The sequence below is a fragment of the Arachis hypogaea genome, chromosome 9 (assembly GCF_003086295.3).
Source record: "Arachis hypogaea cultivar Tifrunner chromosome 9, arahy.Tifrunner.gnm2.J5K5, whole genome shotgun sequence".
Lineage (NCBI taxonomy): Eukaryota > Viridiplantae > Streptophyta > Magnoliopsida > Fabales > Fabaceae > Arachis > Arachis hypogaea.
The window spans coordinates 851,865-868,920 of NC_092044.1; the positions used below are offsets into that span (position 1 = coordinate 851,865).

General features: G+C 26.3%; 2 protein-coding genes across 2 annotated transcripts; both read left to right on the plus strand.

Moving 5' to 3' along the window:
* Positions 1 to 3,118: 3,118 nt before the first annotated feature.
* Positions 3,119 to 4,533, plus strand: LOC112709758 (ethylene-responsive transcription factor ERF003). The gene is made up of 2 exons (XM_025761673.3): positions 3,119 to 3,398; positions 3,803 to 4,533. Exons 1-2 carry the CDS (start codon positions 3,316 to 3,318, stop codon positions 4,362 to 4,364), a joined length of 645 nt encoding a protein of 214 aa, XP_025617458.1. The 5' UTR covers positions 3,119 to 3,315; the 3' UTR covers positions 4,365 to 4,533.
* Positions 4,534 to 13,013: 8,480 nt separating this feature from the next.
* Positions 13,014 to 13,634, plus strand: LOC112709759 (large ribosomal subunit protein eL27). The gene has a single exon (XM_025761674.3). It carries the CDS (start codon positions 13,091 to 13,093, stop codon positions 13,496 to 13,498), a length of 408 nt encoding a protein of 135 aa, XP_025617459.1. The 5' UTR covers positions 13,014 to 13,090; the 3' UTR covers positions 13,499 to 13,634.
* Positions 13,635 to 17,056: the final 3,422 nt, after the last annotated feature.

The window sequence follows — 17,056 nt, forward strand, 5'->3', positions numbered from 1 at the left end:
GGGTTAGAAATGTTTCATGGATTGCTAAGTTTTGCAAGCGTGCAATGTAACTAATCAATAACAAAAAAAAAGGGTCAAGTATAGCTGCTACTGCCCTACAACTATAAGGATATTATGTCTTGAAAATTACATAAGAAAATGATAAATGAACAAAGGCATTTTTTCCATAATAATTAACCCTCTCGGATACTTGAAATGATTGGTTGAAAAACTTTCACATATCACTCTACTAATAATCCAAGTTCTTAGCCACTTATATTTGAACGAAAATCATCACTTATCTTCAAACTTTGTCCACTTCAAATTAAATCTATGCCATAAGTCGTCTTTTGTAGGATTATATATTAATCATGTTCTTGAAATTTAAAAAAAAAGGATCACTAAATAAATTAAAAGTATGTAGACAAAGAAGGGAGACGCTTTTCAAATGTTGAATCTCTCTAAATATTCTTAATAATATAGAATTTTATATATATATATATCTTCAATTTTTGTATTTGTGTCCCAGAATATTTTGGCAGCTGCCTGGTGATAATGATGATATAATGTAAAATTATTAAAAAATTGACGATTTATTTGTTATTTGTCTAAAAATTAATAGTATAACTAAAAAAATAAATCAAATTAAATAAAAAAATATTATTTATATGTTAAAATTAACCATTAAAATTAGTTATTAATATATTTATGTATAAATATATACGTAATTTAATTTATTTTTAATATATATTTATATTTTAATATATATTTTATATATAATAATAACTGATTTTAATATACATGTAATATAATTGAATTAAATAATATGAGTAATTTCAAAAAAATTTGCATGACTCAATATAATTATTAGCATCTCCAATAGTAATATTCATAGATCCTTTGCTTCCTTGTGAATACACGTGGTTATTATCATGGGGGTGAATCTCATATATATGAACTACTTTAGAATACTACTATTATTATTATTATATTGTAACCCACCTCGCTATATATACTCATTATAATTAATTTGGATATCATCAATATATATATATATATATATATGTATATATATGTTGTGTGCATGGTGGTTATCTCTATTTGAATAAATATGAATTTTAGGAACATGATAATGACTTACATATATACACACGCGTACAATTGATCAATAGCTAATATCAAACCAAATACACAATAATTTCTTCACACTCCCACATACTACCTAATAATCATCCTACTATTTATTCATGAAAACTCATCATCATGAGTTAGTATTGTTAGGAATTTTTTTTATCTTAGGCTATTTTGTGAATATATATAAAAGTATAATCATATTAAGTATTTTATGTTTTGATTTATATAAGGTGGTTTTATTATTATTTTAAATAATAAAATGAATAAATATTTTATTTGGATCTTTAAGATTGAATGAAAATAATTAATAGTCAAATATAAATAAAATTATATGATTTTTATTACCCAGAAAGAAAGAACTACAAGATTTTAGTTTCTAATATATTAAAATTATTTTACAATCGTTATCCATAAAAAAAATTGCTATTCAACTTCAGTAAAAATTCAATAGATTTTGGTTGAAAAAAAAAATATAAAAAAAGTATATATTAGAATTATGAACAAATCTATATAGTAATCAAAGAACGAATCTAAATTAAGAATCAAAGTCATTTTTTAATCATACTCATAAATAAAAATACATTATTTTTATATATCTTTTTTAATAATTTAATATAAATAATCCTATAATTAAATAATTCAAAAATTTCAACAAGTATAAGTTCTTTTTTTTTTGGAATAGTAGTGTTAGATATATAAATAATATTTAACCAAGTTTTTTTTTATTAAGTAATCCCAAAAAATAGGGATATTATTTTTTCTTCTTCTCCACCTTCTACTTTCTTGGAGAGAATACAATAGTATATAGATATATTAAGTATTATATTATATATATGATAAGAAAGTTTAAGGTATTATAAAATTCTTTTTTAAGTGTTAACCTCTCATGTGAAATATTTCTTTGGGTATTAATTCATGGAAACTCATAACTACATACTATTAACATTGCTCACCTTTAGATGGGGTATGTCCTAACTTTATGTGGCACATCTAATAATGAAGTTCCAACAATTGTTCAAACTTTTTCCTCTAATAATTAAGTCGATGGTAATATTGTAGCTGGCGTTCTCTTGAATCACTAATTAAATTTCTTTCTTTGTTTTTATGGATTTAATTATAAATTAACTAATCAATCTTTAATAAACAACAAGTCAACGAACTATAAATCAAATAATATAGTCTTCTCATACTCATTTAGAAGTCGCAGATTCGAGTCTTCATTCCTAACTTCTTTTAAAAAAAAATCTCTAATAAGCAACGAGCACTATGTACTTAATTACCTACTTCCAATTTTCACAAAATTTTAATCGGCTACTAATATATTTATATATAAATATATATTATTTAATTTATTTTTAATATGTATTTTATATTGGTAGCTGATTTTAGTGTACACATAACATAATCGATATAATTTTGTAAAATATTCATTCAATTGGTTAAAATGGTAAGTAAATTCATTTAAAAATAAAACAAATCGATGAAGTTCCAAAAGAGAAAGATTTATATTAAAAAAAAAAAACAAATCCAATTCTTAAAATGAATTAATTGAATTTTTCATAATTTATATAAACGACAAAATTAAAATTCATCACTAATATAACATATATATTAAAATATAACATATATATTAAAAATAAATTAAAAAAATATATTTATACATTAATATATCGTGATCATTAATTTTGATATACATATAATAATTTTAAAAAATCTAAATGAACTTGTAATAATCACTATTCCATAGACAGCAAAGGATTAATCTATTAACAACCTTTCACCACTTCATGAAACTATAAAATTACCCCATTTGTAAATTACTACTAAAAGGGAGAATTAGTAATAAGCAACATAAAATAATTAAAGGAGGGTGAAAGTTGAAACATTCTTGTGGTGGGTCCATTCACAAATTGACATTGAAGAAGGCCGCAAGAGAAAAAAAAAAAAAACAAATAATAAAAATAAAAATTTTAAATTTAAGACCCTTTTGTATATAAATAAATCTTATGCCAGCTTAGCTTCTTCACTCCATCACTTCACTTAACATCTTCTTCTTCTTCTTCTTCTTCTTTTCTATCTTTCTCTTATTCTCAAATACACACTTCACAATCTATCACATATAAATTTTGAGTTCACAACTTTTGAACTTCTTTGTTCTTTTAATTTTTTTTTTCTATTTTATTTTATTTTTATCATCATATCATGGCTAGACCACAACAACGCTATAGAGGTGTTCGCCAGAGGCATTGGGGTTCTTGGGTCTCTGAAATTCGCCACCCTTTATTGTAATTCCACTTTTACCCTTCATCCCCTTAATTAATTAATTCATTATTTTATTAGTACTTCTAATAAATGTTATTAATCTTTCAAGTGTGTTCAGAGGGGGAGCTACATTGTAGGAAAAGGATAATAATTCCATAATTTTAATTTAGTTTTTTTCATTTTATTTTAGTCTTATTTTATTGTGTAAATATTTTTGATTTTCTTCTAATATTTTATCTAATTTCGTTCCTGAACGTGTTACTTACTACATTGCTATCCTGCTTTAAATTAGTTCTTAACTTAGATAAAATGGTACATTATTAAAAAATCAATAAAATTTTGATAAAGCATGAATAGTATTATTATGCAACTAATTAAATTAATTTGATTTTAATCATTTTACTATTTTTTTTGGGGGGCAATTTAGGAAGACAAGAATATGGCTAGGAACATTTGAAACAGCTGAGGATGCAGCAAGAGCATATGATGAAGCAGCTAGGTTAATGTGTGGACCAAAAGCAAGAACTAATTTCCCATTTAATCCAAATTTGTCACAATCATCATCATCTTCTTCTTCTTCTAAGCTACTATCTCCTACTTTGACTGCAAAATTACACAAATGCCACTTGGCTTCCCTTGCCCTTCAAATGTCCAATAACAAGCAAAAATCATCACAACCCAACAAAGATCCTCAACCACCACCACCATCATCATCATCATCAACATCATCAAATAATAGATTATTCAATAATCAATTCCCAATTGGTGCTGGAACAATTGCATATGAGGAGTTACACTGGCTAGAAGGGAATAATAATAATAATAATATTATTAATAATAATAATTGGGGTGGCATTATTGAAGGACATCAAGTTGAGGTTGCACAACAACAATTTCAGCCAGTTCTTGAAGATGATCACATTGAGCAAATGATACAAGAGTTGCTTGATTGTGGATCAATTGAACTTTGCTCAATTGGGTCAAATTAAATTAATTAGAGGATCTACTATATAATTACCTAGCTAGAACAATATAATATGTAGCATATATAAATGCAATGCAAATTAGTAATTACCACTTTTTTTTTGTGGGGTTGGAAGAGGGTGGTATTGATTGAATTCACCCCATGTTGTAATAAAAATGACATTATTATTGTAAGGTTTAGTATCATAGAAGAGTCACCATGAGTTTCAATCACTTCTTCAATTAGTGGACAACCATGTGGAACCTCCAATTTAGCCAATCATGCCAAAAACCCTAATTATGCATATGGTGGACTTTAATGTACACTTAATTATCAAAAGATTACAATTTTTTTAAATAAAAATCTAAGTAAAATAAAAAAAAAACTGTTTTTTTTATTTATTGATAAAAAATACTTTTTTGGCTACGATATATCCAGTATGATAGGCCCAAGACTAATTCATTGCGAATCTAACTCCATTTAATGGTTTACTGTTGGCAAAAAAAATTATTACATATATAAGACGAAATTCAAATATTATACACTTGTTTAAACAGATGAATGAACTGACCACTTGACCAATCAAGTTGATTTGATTTAAAATACTTAGTCAATTAATTTATCACTATTATTGAATGAAATATAAATTTTATTAAATAGTAGATAATTAATGAATTAATATATCATATAAAATAAACACAGCTACCTATCATAATTCAATACTCAAGGTTACAGAAACCTTATTGACGAATAATATTTAGCTATTATATATTGTGAGATTTGTGTCCTTTTTTAATCTAAATTTATAATATTTAAGTTATAATTCTAAATTTCTAACTCTTATATAAATAGAATATATATGAATATCCTAATAAGAAGTTTTTCCATTTTGTGGGACCCACATGTTAATATAATGATCCCACCAGCCAGCTTTTATTTGTTTATTAACATTACTGTACAAACAAACTTTTGGATTATATATCTAGAAAAGACAATAACAAAGAACACAAAGAAGAAAATGGGGCTAATGATGTTTTTTGTAGTCAAATTGATCTGATCTCACACAATTTTTGTACAAAGAAAATTATAGAAAAAGCATAGAAAGTGGATATTTCATGTGAGAAACTTTAACCATTGTATTGCACTGGTAAGGTAAAAAGGCAAATAATTTCACACATGGTTTAGCACATTGTTGTCATAAAGCCACCAACTTTGGCAGTAGCAGGCGTGATGACAAGGGAGTACATTGAAATATATCAAGCAGCACTTTCAATTTTTGTTCACACTCTTCTTTATATATAGTCCAAATATTTTTCAAAAAAAAAAACCAAAAATTTTTATTTAATTAATATAATTAACCATTGAAATTTATATTTTTATATCGAAATTCGTACAAATAATTTATAATTTTAGCTGAAAAAATTTATAACTTTTACTAAAGTTTGTAATACTTTTTTATTATTATATTTATTGTCATATTTTATTACTTTTATTCAAATTTTAGTCTCAATTTAATATGGATACTTTTTTAAGAATTAAATTTGTAAAATAATTTTATACGTGAATCAAATTATATATCATTATATTAATAAAAATAATTATTTTTTAGGTAAAGTATACCTTTTGTTTCTAAAGTTTAACAAACGTTTTAAAAATACCCTTAAGTTTTATCTTGTTTTAACTTTGTCCAAAAAATGTTCGATTTGCATCAAATATATCCCCTGACAACAAATTTTTCAAAAAACTTAAAACCGATTCAACAACAATTCCATAAGAACAACCTCTCAACACAAGCAAATCAAGCATAATTTTCATACATTATTGTTAGATTCATCTTAAGTTTTTTGAAAATTTAGCCGTCGAGAGTATATTTGATGCAAATCGAAAACTTTTGAAACAAAATTGAAACAAAATAAAATTTAGGGGTATTTTTTTAATTTTTACCAAATTTTACTTTACCCTTATTTTTGTATTGATTATATGAATAATTATTTTTTAAAAAAATAATTAAATAATTATATGAGTATTAAAATTAAACTCTAATTTTGAGTTGTTTAAATAACATAAGAGGAAAACAAAAGTCAATCCCTTTGGTGTTAGATCCAAGGAACGTGCACACAAATACTGCCAATTATGACCAAGTATTTCTAATTTGTAGGGATATTGATGAAAGCATTATACACTTTCTTTAACAATATAATATAAAACATTCCCTCATTCTCATTGTTTTCTAACACTGCTTTTTATTTTTTTGCTTTTTCTTAGTTGGTAACACACACTATATTCTCTTTTGAAGTATCCTTCTATCCTTGATCCTTTGTTTTCTGTAAAAGCACATCTTTTTTGACCCACATTCTCATTTTTGCTCACTAACTACAAGACATATATCCATTCATAATCCACGTAGCTACTCCCTTTTTCTTTTCTTTTCTTTTATTTTTTTAAATTTTTTTTCACACATGCTTTTCTTTATTGAAAATAACATAAAATTAGCCAAAATAAATGATATTTTATATTTTAATTAAGAATTTAGAATTCAATCCTAAAATTGAAAGCAATTGTCAGGAATATATATGTAAATTTAATTTTAATATTTTGTTAGTATTGTTAGAAACAAGAGACTAAACTGGAGAAAGAATTTGTGTATTATTGAGTGTATTCAAGTTGTCTACTCAAGTTGTCTCGAACGATACAATATAAAAAAGAGAATCGTAATAATAAAAACGTAATATCCTATAATAAATATTCAGATATGTTAAATAATGCTAATTGATCATAATTATATTCTAACAAGTATAAAGTGATTTTACACATATATCTAATCATGTAATTCTTAATTTTATTAGTAAAAATAACTATTTTTTATTAACCACATGAATAATCATTTAAAAAAATAGTATCATTACACGATTATGTAAAATATTTTACATTATTAGTGTATCAAAATCAGACTGTCACTTTATTTATATATATATATATTATTGAAAGTAAAAGTGAAAATATTATCCACTTATTAATCAAATAAGTTGTAATGCCTATAAATTTTATCTTAAATTATATATGTGATTGTAAGACTTTATTGATAGACAAAATCAGCTGGCATGTAAGATTGTCCTTATTTTTTATACACATTTTACCACCAAAGTGTGTGAACACATTTTCTTTGTCATCTTAATGTCCTTTGTTCTTGGGATTATTGTAGTAACAACGTGATCAATATTCAAGTGTATGTGTATGTGATGAGCTTCATATATTCAACGAGAATCATCTCTTTTTCTTGAACCATATCTTTGGAAAGTCATTATTGTATTTTTAAATTCTTTTGATTGTTTTACAAAGTTGGAATAATGCATGATACTCATCAATTCAGTTAGTAGATAGATAGATACCAATCTTTCTACAATATCTACTAAGCATGTTATATATAATCTCTAACATATAACAAAAATATATAGTAAAGGATTGAATATTGCATCACACTGTTTACTCTTTTGCAGACCATTATTCTTCACAAATTGGATTTCCAAGTCTAAATTTCATAGCTTGTCTAGGTTTTAGAAACAGAACAAGAACAAAAATAAAATGTGTTTAGATTTAGAAATAAGTATAAAATAGTGTATTTTAAGATATAAAATAAAAAAGACACATGCGGTTTTTTTTTTGTTACTTTATATTTATATAATTATGTCATATTAGTCACAAAATTGGTTAGACTTGCAATCTTCATGATGCAAACAAGCACAAAGGACGTCTCTCACAATTCTAATAAAAAAATAAGGTAAAGTATATTTTTTGTTCCTGAAGTTTGACAAAAGTTTTAAAAATATTTCTAAATTTTATTTTGTTTTAATTTTGTCTAAAAATTTTTTGATTTACATCAAATAATATACTCCTAACGACTAATTTTTCAAAAAATTTAAGACCAATTCAACAAGAATTTCATAAGAACAACCCTTTAACACAAGCAAATCAAGCATAATTTTTATGCATTATTATTAGATTGGTATTAAATTTTTTGAAAATTTAGAAGTCGATGGTATATTTGATGTAAATAAAAAACTTTTGAGACAAAATTGAAACAAAATAAAACTTAGGGTTATTTTTAAAATTTTTACCGAACTTCATGGACAAAAAATATATTTACCCTAAAAAAATATTAAAGAATAATATATATAATTTTTTATGTACTTATAAAAAATTTACAAAGATAAATAATCACATATTCACATATCAATAAGAATAATTAATTTTTAAATATATTATTTAACATTATTTAAATGTACGAATATGACTAAATAACTATATAATTTTTTTTATACCGAACACCAAAATTAAACTTATATACAAGTTAAATAAATAAATAATAATAATAATAATAATAATAATAATAATAATAATAATAATAATAATAATAATAATAATAATAATAATAATAAATATTGGTGACTTTGTTCTATTCACTTTGGAAATGTGATTGTTGTTCAGCTAGCAACTTTAATTATGTGCATGGGGAGTGTCCTGCATGCCTACAATCAACACCTTGTTTGTTTCCAACATTGAGGGACCCTTATGTCTTTTTTAGCATTGCAATCATACTTCAGTCATATTATATGATTTCCTCAAATCAAATGCTTACACAACAATAATATTAAGGATAACATAAAATAAATTTCAATGTTTACTATTATTAAGTACTAAGATTCTATTTTACCCATCTTGTCCAATTATATGTGAATATGAATGAAGCACCTACCAAAGAATATTAGCTAATAATGGAAGAAAATACGTTGCTTTGCTTGTAAGGTTAAAAATTAGTCAAAACAAATTAAAGAACCATGACAAGATTTTGATCTCAGAATAATATTCAAAAATTAAAATGCTTTTTTTTTTTTGCATGAGAAATATATTTTAGGGGGTGAAAACAACTGCTGTTATAATCATAAAATCTGCTCCATCGTTTTCTATTACTATGTTGATTTAACTTTCTTAGTTTTAACAATAAAAAAATAAAAATGAAAATTATTGAAAAGATAGGGTGCACAATGAATTCCACTATTGTATCCTCATGCTTAATGATTATTTAGCTATTTGGTAATTGATTTTGTCCCCCACCACCATTTAAAAGAACAAATTTGAGAAGCCTAATTAATGACATGGCAATGAGAACCCATATACACTCATAGTAGGTGAATATTCTTCAATTGTATTTCTATTTTCTAGAAAGAATTGCCCAAAAAGGTTGTCATATTTCTGTCTTAATTAAGAAAAAATTGGATGCTAATGAAGGGTTTAACAATTTATACCCTAATTAAGCAAAATTGAATGCTAATGATGATGTGCTGATTTGTTATAGTATGACGTGGATATGGTCATAACCAGTAAAAGAAGACAACTTTTTAAAATATGATCTACTAGACTACTAGTAACTCAAATTCTTATTTTAAGTTATATTTTTTAATTGTTATTACAAATAAAACACTTATAACATTTTTTACGGTATTTTCTAATTCAACAAGTTAAAAATTAATTCGTTGTGGTTCTGAGTTCTATTTAAAGGTTTGTCGTTGGCCAATAAATTACTACATAAACAAGACGAGTTTCAAACTCCAAATACTTACTTAAACGAACAGAGTGAATTGACCATTCGATCAACTCAAATTGGTTACCCGTAACGTTTTACTAGCACTTAAAATTTCTCTTGAAAGGAAAAAAATGATATTAACTATTAACAGTACCTTTACGTGAACAAATTAAACTGTTGAGACACAGTTTTTGCAATGTTCCAAGCAAACAAATATAATGACATTGATGTTGGTTGAACACATTGAAGAAGATTCATTTATTTGGGGTCATATGAGCTTGATCCAGTTAAGACCCGGATTTGAATTTTGAATCAAATTCTCTGAATTTCATGCAAGCACTTACTGAGAGAGACATGCATAGAAATGAACACATGGCATGCATATGGTATTCATGTTTCTCTTTCTAACTATCCATTTCTTCACATGGGATTCCATGAATCCATGTTATCCAAATATGGAACTCCTATAAAATTCACATGGTTTATTGATGAATTGCATTCTTTCGGGGTCTATTATCGGGTTAATACTCAATTTGACTCCAGCTGAAATTTTAGGTCGGACTCAAATTGATTTCTAAAATTACAGTTGGTTTAAATTGGACTCCAAAATTTACAATAATAACTCATGTCAGCCCCTGAATTAATTTCTGTAAACAGCGTATTGATTTTACACGTTAACTTATTAAGATTTAGACTCCTTACTAGACTTTTTAGAAGTTTGATTGGCTCCCCAACATTCTCCCGAAAAGGTCAATAACAAGTTCAATTTAAAAATTTTGTGGCTATGGAAGCAACAATCAAGTTTCTGGAGTTCTAATAATAGTCTTGTATCACATGGAATCTGGACGAAGAATCCAATAATCGCAACAAATTAGTGTCCCAAATCAACACGTCGTTCATGAAAATCAGCTCAAGGGCTAATGTGAGTTACTATTGTAAATTTCGAGATCCAATTTGAGTCAATTGTAATTTTAAGAATCAATTTACATCCGACATTAAATTTTAAGAGTCAAATTGAGTATTAACTCATCTAATATTATCACTTGATTGCAATATATAGAAAATATTATTATTATTTGGCTTCTCATCATATGTTACTCCTCATGGCCAATTCTCATACTAAGGTTTTAAATTTATTATATGATGGCCAAATTCTAATTAAAATGAAATTTGAAGTAGCCAAAGGTATCTATCAAAAGAGGACAAAACATTATATTTTCAGCCTCAAATATTCAAAGTATTTGCAACCTTTGTTTTCTATGCATAAATAACACACATGGGATGTTATGGATACTTCCTTTTCAGTTCTCTTTGGTGATTCTATTGCATACCTAATTAAGTTTCAGATTTTGGCCTCTTCTTTTTTCACACTATATTCATAGTGTATTGTTTCATTTTGATGTGGACTTGCAATAAATTATTAGTGGGGGTCAACCAACTAAAATTGAAAAGAACAAGAGAAGTATCTGCTGAATTTTGAAAAATTGACCTTTGATATATCAGGTACATTGAATCACAAGGGTGTTGCTGTCACAACCTCTTTAATTCACATAAATCAAAACGGGACCAAATGTTGATATCTATGTATCTCAAGTTCTTAAAGTAGCTGAGTAGAACATATGTCTTGATCGAAATCTTTTATTAAATTGAATTACTTGTGTGTAGCATTGCCTTGCCTCTCACAAATGTTTTAGAATTCATCATTTTGCCTTGCATATGTTCATTTTAATAATTGATGATGAAGATATCGAGCTAATCATGAGACAACTAAAAATATCTAACTGTACTGTTGCCCAAAAATAAAAGTTATGGCCTAAATAAGCACTCAATTCTTTTATAAGGGATTTAAAAAGGTCTAACAGATTTATACAAATCGTCTCTGCTGTCTATGGGTCATTTCACTCGGACACGGGTGATTCGACCCATATCCAACCCAACTTGCACAATAAGAAAGACCTTGTTAGATCCATAGTTCATTCACTATTTTAAATAAAGTGGAATAATTCTCTAGATATTGGAGAAGTAATTGTCGACTACTACAAATGATAAGACTCATAAATTAGTAATCACTTATCTTTATAAATATTTCGTCGAATTTAAGTATTTCTTAATCTCAATTCACTTATATTTATTTAAAATTCTTGGTAACTTAATTTCAGAATCTTTTGCAAGTATCTCCACTCATTTTTTTGAGGACGTCAGACAACTTTGTCTCTTAGGTAAACTAATTAGAACCTTCGTTCAAAAGAGTTTATACCTCATATTTAGACTATATTACTTTAAGTTCAAGTATTTACTCAAAACACTAACAATGGTAAAATTAATAAAAACAAACGCATCAAAAGTTCATGTAAATTTTTCATATGAGATAATCCGCTATCAATGGTACATAAATATACAAATAGCAATAATATCATTTCACTTGGAAGAATGATCAATATTTGAAGCATATTAGCCTAGTTACCAAATTCTTCTACTTATTTTAAACAAGTTAAGAGATCCAAACTAAACTTCCAAAGACTTAACCAGCAAGAATAAAAGGAGAAACAGTTTAGTCGTGTTTAAATTTGTGAAAAAAAGAACGCAATACACTGTATATAATTTTCAAATAAAATCATCATTTTTTTTTGTAAAAATATTTTAGAAAACAAAATTTGAAGATGCAAATGTGGTTGAACAGATTATATTCATGTGCGTGTATGCTATCTACATAGTAAACAAACTAACTAAATCTTTATTTGGTGGAAACTCAGGTGCAGTTGATAGCTGAGAGTCGTTAGATAATTTGACTAAATTTTCATCTAACGAATCTCAGCTATCAACTTCACGTGAAGTCGACTGCACATGAGTTTTCACTTCTTTATTTTATCGTAGTGCTTAGTCCAGACCTTCCTATTTTAATTTCTTTTTTAGTTTTATAATGCTAGGCCACATTTGTTTTTGGTCCACTACTGGGCTACTAAATCGTTGCAACAAAACAGAAGCCCATAAATTTTTTTCAGAATAGGCCGAAAGCATCAAATTGGGCCTAGTCATTCCTCAAAGGCCCAATTCCTCTACAAATACCTTCATCTAGGGTTTTAATTCCTAATGTATATATATTCATTACTTGCCTCCATAACCACAAACCCTAGAAACAAATCTAGCGGAGGAGGAGGAAGAAGGAGAAGATGGTGAAGTTCTTGAAACCCAACAAAGCGGTTATTGTTTTGCAAGGCCGTTACGCCGGTCGGAAAGCCGTCATCATACGCGCCTTCGACGACGGCACGCGCGACCGTCCCTACGGCCACTGCCTTGTCGCCGGGATCAAGAAGTATCCTTCGAAGGTTGTGAAGAGAGACTCCGCCAAGAAGACGGCGAAGAAGTCGCGCGTGAAGGCGTTCGTTAAGATGGTTAACTACCAGCACGTGATGCCCACGCGCTACACTCTCGACGTGGATTTGAAGGACGCCGTTACTGCCGAGTCGCTTCAGTCGAAGGACAAGAAGGTTGCGGCGCTTAAAGAAACCAAGAAGAGGCTCGAGGAGAGGTTCAAAACCGGTAAAAACCGTTGGTTCTTCACCAAGCTTAGGTTCTGAGGGATTCGCTGAAACGGTGTCGTTTTATCTTTTCTTTTTTGAAGTTTTAATTTTGATGCTTTTTTATATCCGGATCTGTTTGGATTTCTAAAGGTTCATTTCGAGATTATGTTAATTAAACACTGCGTTTTATCAAGTTCTAGATTCTATTAGATAGCCGTGGTTGTTGAATCTAATTAGCTGGAGGTATTTAATTTACTGAAAATTTTGTTTATATTAATTTTGAATTCTAGGGGTTTAGGTTTTGGTTTGATATGGCATTGGATTTGTTATGATAATGAGGTCATGAGGATGATAAAATTTGTAGGTTTTTTTTATAAAGATAAATTTTATAGTTAATAGCTGCAAAATCACGAAAATTTTTAGAGTCTAATCAGCGTGTATTTGAACCTATTTGGATACAGATAGAAAGATAAATAGATTGTGAAGAGAAAAGAATGAAAATTGGTTGTAGACTTAGTGGAGACCTAAATGTGTTTCATGCTTCGTTTCCTCTAAAAATGTCCCGAAAATTAATCACTAAATCTTATGGCAGTGGCATCCTTAGAGTATTTGATGGGTGACTCTAGTTTAGCATATACTTTGAATGCAAACTGCTGAGGTAGAGATTTGGCAATCAAGCTCCAAATGTTGTTTGGTGTGGGCTGAAATAAATATATGATTAATTGATTATGTTATGACACTAACATTACACAATTTTTCAATGAGATTCATAAAAATGAATAAATTCTAATATGATAATAATACAAGGTTGAATGCCAACGAGCATTCTAGGCATAATAGACTAAAAATTGTTTTTTAAATTTAAATAACTAAAATTCAAATATTCCCTTTTATACTTTTGAAAATATAAAATGTAATTTTTCAATATTTGAAAAATTTTATCACTAGAATTGAAATTGTATTGGATCGAAATATCACTTTATATTCACATAACAAAAAGTCAAGCCATTTATAAGAGAGTTTATTATTGAAGAAAGACAAGATAATAGGTACAAATAGAAAAGATTCAAAGATGGATATCTTGTAATTTTATAAAGACAAAAAGAGGCTATAATATAGTGTTTTTATGTTAAATCTAAAATTTCCCAATCAAATGTTAATTAATACAACACTTGGAATAAATATTATTATTTTTGGCTAACAATAATTCACACCCATATTTATAAGATTTTGCATACAAAAAAAATATAGTTTACACCTATATTTACTAGAATTTGTATATAAATTAAAATTTATTTGTTAAAGATGATTTAATATTTATATGGGTCAAATGATAGGCAAAAATAATAAAATGGACAAAAATAATAAAATTTAATGACTTACAAGAGTTTCTTCTTAAAACCTACCGCTATAGATTGGAGCCAAATATTGTTCGAATGCACATATTTATACCAAATAATAAATAAATAATATGTATGTCGAAATTTTATAAATGGCATATGGCTTTATCTGGAGCACTAAACAAAACGTGAAGATTTGCAGACCAACTTAAAAACAAGGACCTGAAGTGTCCACTTTGGAAAACAAGAATCTGAGAAAAAAGAGAAAATAAAAAGGAAAAGTCCGACAGAATTAAGAAATTTCAATTTAAAAAGTTGCAAAAATCAAATGAAACAGTTGTATTATTTTATTTTTGTTATTTAACAAAGGTTGGTTTAATAATATTTTAAAAATAAATATATTTATTATATTTTATATTTTGCGATATATCTGAGAATAAAAAATATAGATATTAAATTGAATTCGATAAATTTAGTCGAATCAAATTGTGATTTTGAGATATATCTCTAGTGTTGAGTCAATAAGGCTGCTTTGCTGATTGAGATGGGAAAATGAACAGAAATATTGTCTAATGATACTGAAATATTATATTTTGTATTCATTCGAACAAAAAAGATAAAAATATTAACAAGTAATATAATTTATTTTTTATTTTTTTATTATTCTTGTTAATTTTTTATAATTATATTTTTTATTATTATATTTTTTTTCAAATTTTTTAAATTAAAAAATTATAATTTATTCTACTTTATTTTTAAACAGGATACAAAAACACTAAATTTTATATCTCTACTATCATTTATGTATTGTTTTTATTATCTTATCTTATCCTATTATCAACTTAAATGAATTTGACTTGTTCCTCTTCTTTCCTTTATTTTCTCTCTTAATTTTGGCTGTACATCGATGGTATTGGAGGTTGGAAGATTTTAGCCATGGAAAGTATTGAACAAATCAAATCCGAAAACGTAGATCTTGTTAGCTTATGTTATATCTCATAAATGTTTAAAGTCTAATTAATTGGCATCTATTTGGATATAGATAGAAAAGTTAAATAGATTGTGAAGATAAAAGAATGAAAATTGGGTGTAAACTGTGGAGACCTAAAAGATGGTTCACGCTTTGTTACCTCTTCAAATGTCACAGAAAATTAATCAATAAATTAGTTATTCGAATATATTTGAAATAAAAAATCATTAAATCAGTTATTCAGATATAGGTTGAAATTAAAAATAAACATTAAAATTAAAAGTATGCATCACAAATATACAATGATCGACTTGGTAGTTAAATTAAAAAAATAGAATTATTTTATGAAAATTAAATTTTATGAATACTAGAATTAAGAGTAATGATTATTCTTTTAATGGTTTTTATATATTTTTTTATTTTTGAAAACATAAAATGTAATTTTTCAATAACAAAATTGAAGTTGAATTGGATTGAAATACCACCTTATATTCGCACTCAAACTTGTTATTTATGTTCATTCATATAACAAAAAAATCAAGCCATTTATAAAATAGTTTATTATTTAACTGTTTATATTTAAATCAACTTGAAAGGTTTAACTAACATTCATAACTATAGAAGAAATAAAAGATAATAGGTACAAAGAGAAAAGATTCAAAAAGGGTATCTTCTAATTTTATAAAGATAAAAGATAATATGCTTATATAGTTTTTTTATTCTAATTGGATAAATTAAAAATTCTCAAATCAAATATTAATTAAGGAGACACTTGAAAACTGTAGCTTCAGATTGCAATCGAATATTGACTTGATCCTCTCTTATAGGAACTAACCTCCTATAGATCTGTTACAAATTAAAGAGCTTAATTACTAATATTTCCATTTTTTATTTGATAATACCATTCAACATTGTATTGTATAATTGTATGAAAAATTAGTAGAAAAAAGAGTGACAATGAAACTATGTAAAATTATAAAAATAAAGTAAATCAATCATGTTTATTTGAACTAAAAAACCTATTATAGTTATTTATTATTTAACTATCTATAAATACATACATATATAAAATTTATCTATAAAAAGCACAAACTATATAATTATAATTATAATAATGGTAATTAATTAATTGTATTTAGCGTCATAATTTCTCACTTATTTAAAGAATGAACTTTTCAAAATACATTACCAAAAGAAATTAACATACTTAAAATGTCGCCAAAATTTTGGTTACACATACACAAAAGGAAAAAAAAATTTCTATTTGCAATAGTTAAGAAAAAAATAAAAAAAATTAATTAAGCA

What these genes read in the sequence shown, in the direction of transcription:
- LOC112709758 (XM_025761673.3), top strand. Translation starts at nt 3,316, where the DNA reads ATGGCTAGACCACAACAACGCTATAGAGGTGTTCGCCAGAGGCATTGG. An exon ending in GAAATTCGCCACCCTTTATT is followed by an intron (nt 3,399 to 3,802) that starts GTAATTCCACTT and finishes GGGGCAATTTAG; the next exon opens with GAAGACAAGAATATGGCTAG.
- LOC112709759 (XM_025761674.3), top strand. Translation starts at nt 13,091, where the DNA reads ATGGTGAAGTTCTTGAAACCCAACAAAGCGGTTATTGTTTTGCAAGGC.